The sequence below is a fragment of the Tinamus guttatus genome, unplaced genomic scaffold (genome assembly GCF_059628265.1).
Source record: "Tinamus guttatus ecotype Peru unplaced genomic scaffold, ASM5962826v1 Tinamus_guttatus_pri_ptg000601l, whole genome shotgun sequence".
In the NCBI taxonomy this organism is placed as follows: Eukaryota; Metazoa; Chordata; class Aves; order Tinamiformes; family Tinamidae; genus Tinamus; species Tinamus guttatus.
In genome coordinates, this window is record NW_028289135.1 from 1,771,656 (window position 1) to 1,777,701 (window position 6,046).

Here is a 6,046-nt window from a genome sequence, read left to right on the forward strand (position 1 = left end):
AAAGAGAGGCAGGAGGGAATAGGAAAAACAAGCTATAACATGCAGAGAAAGCAAAAGGAACACAGTAAAAGCTCTTCTTGCTACACCTAGGCCAACTTCAAAGCATTACCACAAAAGTTTGTCAAACTAATTTTTGTAAATTTACACTTGCCCGAATTGTAGCACAAGATACTGTGAACAGGGGAGTAAACAGTCATGGAAATTAGATTAACAGATTAAAATGAAATGACCAAACTCTCTATTTTTAACTCTATTTATTATCACCTTCACCTTGGTTTCTAAAGGCACACTATAATTTGTGACAAAGACAGAAAACATTCATCATGACAGTAGTCAAAGTTCTTGAAAAAATTTAATAAGACAAATGTCTTCACAATACAGGTAGTCACACAACACCGATTACATGTTTGTAAGCGAACCGAGTTAGTCTTTCCGTAATTGGATACTTTCCTCTTTAATTCCCTCTTTTGTGACAATGCAAATCTTAAGTGCATCACCAGTGTACACATCTCTCTCAGCAGCTGAAATAAAGACATCTTTAACAAGCTGCAAAGCCTTCTCCAGGGTCAGAGGGACATGTTCCACATTTTGCATATTCATGAAGCCAATCTAGAAAAAGATGAAAACTTATTTTAAAGAGGTCATGTTCCAGCTAACATGAAATTTGCTAGCTGGAAAGTTGCTTTAGTCTCTGCATTGGATGAACACAATTAGACAACCTAAAAAGATGAAACGGTCTGTTTTAGAACCCCAAATTTGCCAAAAATATTCCTGCTGTAGTGGCATACAGCTACATAACCAGAACTTTAATACTGATATCCTCCCTAAAAGTAACTAGAAGCTTATCCAATGCAAAGCAAGAGTCAGCTAATAGTCAGCATATGTGAGGCATTGCAACACTGAGATCAAAATTAATCTATTACTTCAGAAGCTTCCCACCCACTTTTTAAACTCAAAGAGCAAGCAGTATCAAAACTGCACACATGCAAAGAAATTTCACAATTTAAATAATTAATTTTATTTTAAACAGCTGATCCAGCATTTGTAGCACACTAAACAGATCTTAAGGCAACACTTTCTACCTTCTGAGGGATAACCAGAGCCACCCAGTTTGTAAATTTATAGATTAATAATCCCATCCGTAATACATTTAAACCTTCTCTCAAAAATGTACAATAATATGCCCTGGAAGTATCATTAAAAAACATTTTAAAAAAAGTAAAAAAGATACCTGGTTATCAAGCAAGGGCTGCAGCATGGCAGTTGCTGATCCGCCTGCGATGAAAGAATCTCTCTGGTATGAGCCTACTGGATCAAAGCTATAAACTGCCCCTTTCCCTTTAAAAAACAAACACACACACACAAACACACACATAGTCACAACTCAGAAAGATTCTCAATACTGGTAAGAAATTACATAAACTATTCACCTCCATAAGCAGGTACTCTCTGGAGTTCCAGAGGTCCCAACAATCCTTTACAAAATCATACCTCAACACATTCAGACATATTTTGTATAGAAGGTTCACTGTGGCTGTGGTCTGACATTATATGCAAGTATGCAAGTTACCTTCATCATTTAAGCTATAACCATGCTCTAGAAGACATTTTTATAGTACTCACCATAGAAAACAAAAAAAACCTCCTGACGCAGAACAACTAAAGCAGGAGCACAATGTGTTGCAGCACAGTGCTGCACAAACAGTTCTACTGGTTATGTAGCAGGTACGAATGAAGAGGCAGTTGATGCTGAGCTACCTCCAGAGAACAGGCTCTTGGACCTCCTCCTTGCTTCGCAGCACCACAGATCACACCCTGAGTTTTCACACACTTGCCCCTCTGCAGTAAGGCCAGGTTGTGCAAGCTGTCGTAGCCCACGCAAGCAGAAATGCAGGCTGTGCTGTAACCCTGCAGCATCAGGGTTTCATGGGGAAGTACTAGTTAATGCACAGCACCACGGCAAGCTCATCCCTTTTGTTTAGAAAAGCTGCCCCTGATTTAATAAAGTGCCCAGTACACTGGGCAGCACAGTACAGGTCCTTGAGCAGCCCAAGAAAGCTAGCCAAGATCCAGAAAGTAGCATTAAGTCAGAGCTGGTCAATATTGCTGGACTCAAAACAAGACCATGGAGGCAGGCCTGCACTCTTGAGTCTCATCACATGTTACAGCAGCCCCATAATCCGAGATACAACACTAGGCAGGGCAGGCTAAACACCTTCTAGGCTCTATATTGTGTGGACATGTTAACAACAAACTGTGGAAAATGGTCAAAATTATCCAAACGGGGCCAGTTGTGAGCTCCTACTGACAGTCAGAACAAAGGCTTTTAGCAATTCAGCTGAGCACTCAACAGCCCTGAAACGGCAATACATTGAACTAAAATGTCCAAGTAGAAACTATGATTTTCAAGAGATTGGTTGACATTTTAAAATCTCTCTATAGAGCCTTGCCTCTAGACAGCCCTTCATATTTAACAGCCTGTAACACACAAAGAAAAACCTGAATAAAATAATAAAATACATACAATTTTACTGTTAGCAGGTCCTTTAAAGAGACATTTTGTAATTCCTGCAAAACAATCACAAAGCTTTCTTCTCTGGATAAAAATATTAAAGGTAAGTTATAGTAACAGATTTCACCTGCAATCAAACACCTACTCTCTGTCTCTCTCTCTCTCTCTATATATATATATATATATATTTGTTTTTACTTTCAGACTCTTCAGAAATGAAAGATTAAGTTAAAACTACTAGACAAGTTAGATGCATGCTGTGTTTGATCTGTGCAAGTCTAGTAATGCCTAATGCCAAGTTTTAAGAACAGCAGTGCAGACTTCATTACTCCATCAGTACATCCAAGATGTAAGCTTCTTCCACGGTGTTTCCAGCCTTACCTTCTTCATCGAGTCCACCGATGATGTTGTAAACGTAGTAAGGAAAGAAGCGCCGAGAATACAGAATTGTGGACAGCATTGCTGCAATAGCTTTAGTGGTCATGGTCTTGTTATTGGAATGCTTGTACATCTGCAAATGCCCAAGAAGAAAATCACACACTAAATTTTATGCTCAAAATAATCAGAATCATGCTGTAATCATTTGCTATAATCTCACCACAAAATATATTAATGCTAAGCATTATTATATTATGCTAACCTAAGTGATTACTGAAAATATACTAGTCTAAACAAAGTCTTCTTGCAAGCCAGTCTTTGTAAAACTTCAGATAAATATTAGATGCTGTCTAATTAACATTCAGTTAACATTAATCCCCTCTAACGATTCCATTTTTAAAGTTAAATCTGTGATGTTACATTCAGTAGGAACACAGCAACCTCCCCTGCTTGATCCTTCATTAGCAATATAGCTATAATTATGATACAAACACTTGAGAAAAACAGTATCAGTTTTTAAATACATATTATTAGACTCCTCAGATGTGATGCTATTACCAATTTCTAAATCCATTAAGATGCTTATCTACCTTTAATCTTGCTTCGATAATTTTAGTAAGAGTAAGGCAGTCACCATGGAAACCACTGCATCCAATGACTGTTTGTTCTGTCCTGTAAAATGTAAAGTTTTAATGCGATTTAGATTTAGTATGAACTACACCTTTTAAACATAGGGTATTATTATGAAAATATCTTTTTTTTTTCAGTTTCTCTAGCACTGTCAGAAACAGTCTTGTCAGGGGAACCGTTTTAAGGCGAGGAACCCACTGCGCAAGACAACCCAAACCCGGTTTTACTCCATCCGCCCAGAAGACTGCACTAGTATTTTTAAATGGTAATGTAAATGTTACATTTCCTGCGATTTTTCCATCTCAGGACAAGAGAGGTTATCTGGCTGCATGGTAGATTCGTCAACTCTCATGAAGTGTTTGTAGATTGGGGAAAAGCTACATGAACGAACACCTGAATTTTAAATTGTAATAAAACACAAGTGAGCTCACGTGACTGAATAAATATTCACACATTATTTATAGGATAAAGACTAAGTCATTTACGAACAATGTAAACTGAAATCTCTCAGCCTGTTGCTAGCATTACCCAAAGCCACCTATCATGTGCAGCACACGGATTGCACCACAGTAATTTCCGAAGTAGCTCAGTGCCAAAGATACAGAGTTATCCTGGAGAAACATGAGTTCATATGAACCTGTGCCAACACCAAGAAGTTCACTAACACAGCTAATGGCAGCTGCATTTGGAAGTAAGTAAATAATACGTATTGCTAAGCCAAGGCAACGCTACCTAGACAGGAGGAACATAAGAAGCCCAGTAATGGAACTACTGACAGTTTTACCTCTCCTAAAATAAACTGCTCTTTGAAGTGCCAGATGGTTGACTAGAGGACGAGAGTACAACTGCTGTGCTGAAAGTGTGGGCACATCTGTGAACCGAGACCAGGTCTCCTGAGGAAGCAGAACTATTTACTATATGGAATAAGATGTCATTTCCTGGGATTATCCAGCCAAAAAGAGACACTTAGCTAGAATTACAGCTGAAGTCCGACACAGTACTGAAAAATTCTGTCGTCAGCTTGATTCAAGAGCATGCAACAAGAAAACCAGTCACATTTACAGTATCACAAAAGACTCCCCTTAATGACAAATCAAGTTTGTTACTCAGTATCCTTTTTTTTTTTTTTTTTTCCTCTGAAGGGTCTGCCTAACAAAAGCACTGGTTCTTTTCAATACCCAAGACCTTTGAATGGCCTCAGGCCTTACAAGACCCCGACTTACAGTTTGTAGCATTTCGGACTGTCCCGGCTGTGAATCGCGTAGCCTTCGCTCAGCCGCGTGTCAGAGGCGACAATAGAGAAGTCTTCCCCCGCAATCGCCAACACGGTCCTGAAAGGAAGTGTTTGCATGACCGTGGCTCATGCTTTGTCAATACACAGGGAGAACTTGGTAATGTCCAACCTTCTCTATAGCACAAGGGCAACAACAACAGATTAGCAGTTTCAGATTCCTTCCAACGAGGAAGGCCTCACTCTCCCAAAGGACCATGGCTCTCCCAGCAGAGAAAGTCCAGCCAGGTGCTAATGCACAAATCTCCCCACTGAGACATCCACCTGTCATTACCCTATATTATCTGTTCCCAAATAATTAGCTGTATGAGAGTTACTGCTAGACTATTCCTCAGGAAGCAGTTAAGCGTTGTGGAAATAAACACATAAATGAAGGACGAGCTGACCACAGCAGACACCACCCCAGGGCACGTGCAGTAAAACACCACCTGCCCATAAAGAGGTCATGACCAAGCAGCCACCAACACAGCTACAGGCCTAAAAGCAAGTGACGGGGCCGCTCCGCGGGGTTCCCAAACCGCTGTGAAGCGGAGGCCCTGCTGGGGGCGGCAGGGAAGGCGCCCGAGGAGCCCGGCGGCATCAGCGGCCCCGGAGCCGCGCCGGGCCCCAGCGGGAGCCCGTAGGGAGAAGCGCCCGCCGGGGCGGCGGGGCGGCAGGGGGCTCCTCACCCGCCGTTGAAGGTGTACGGCGAGAAGCGGCGCTGCAGGGGCGCCCCGAGCGCGCGGCCCGGCCCGGCCTCGGCGCAGCCCGCGGCGGAGAGCAGCATCGCGGCGCTGCTGTCTCACGGCAAGATGGCGGCACCGGAACCGGAACCGCGGAGTGGCCGGCGCCGCCGCTGCGCAGTGCGCGCGCTGTGGGCACGCGGGGAAGGGCCCCGCGCCTCGTGTGCCCGGAGCGGCGGGCGGGACCCGCCAGCGCCGCAGGGCCGGGCCGGGCCGGGCCGAGCCGGGACGGACGCGGCTGCTGCGGGGCGCCCAGCGCAGCCGCAGGCAGGGGGCGGCGCGCGGCGGAAGTGACGCGCCGGGGACGCGCCGGCGGCGCGGTGCAGCGCAGCTCGGGTCGGATCGGAGCGGCGGGCGGCGCCGGGAGCGGCAGGTACCGCGTCCGCCCGGCCCGGCCCGGCCCGGCCCGGCTCAGCCCGCAGGGGGGCCGCGACGCGGCGCGGTGGGGAGCGGGCAGCGCGGGGAGGGCCGGGCGCGCCCCTCGCCCGCCCGGGGCGCCGCTGCCGCCGGGCC

At 45.0% G+C, this 6,046-nt stretch overlaps 1 protein-coding gene across 1 annotated transcript; it reads right to left on the reverse strand.

Moving 5' to 3' along the window:
* Positions 1–326: 326 nt before the first annotated feature.
* On the reverse strand, positions 327–5,624 carry PSMB1 (proteasome 20S subunit beta 1). Its single transcript, XM_088534822.1, has 6 exons — positions 5,480–5,624; positions 4,744–4,851; positions 3,481–3,562; positions 2,894–3,023; positions 1,232–1,338; positions 327–609 (listed from the first exon to the last, which is right to left on the reverse strand). Exons 1-6 carry the CDS (start codon positions 5,575–5,577, stop codon positions 424–426), a joined length of 711 nt encoding a protein of 236 aa, XP_088390948.1. The 5' UTR covers positions 5,578–5,624; the 3' UTR covers positions 327–423.
* Positions 5,625–6,046: the final 422 nt, after the last annotated feature.

What these genes read in the sequence shown, in the direction of transcription:
- PSMB1 (XM_088534822.1), bottom strand. Translation starts at nt 5,577, where the DNA reads ATGCTGCTCTCCGCCGCGGGCTGCGCCGAGGCCGGGCCGGGCCGCGCG. An exon ending in CCGTACACCTTCAACGGCGG is followed by an intron (nt 4,852 to 5,479) that starts GTGAGGAGCCCC and finishes ACTTCCTTTCAG; the next exon opens with GACCGTGTTGGCGATTGCGG. An exon ending in CGGTGGACTCGATGAAGAAG is followed by an intron (nt 1,339 to 2,893) that starts GTAAGGCTGGAA and finishes TGTTTTTTAAAG; the next exon opens with GGAAAGGGGCAGTTTATAGC.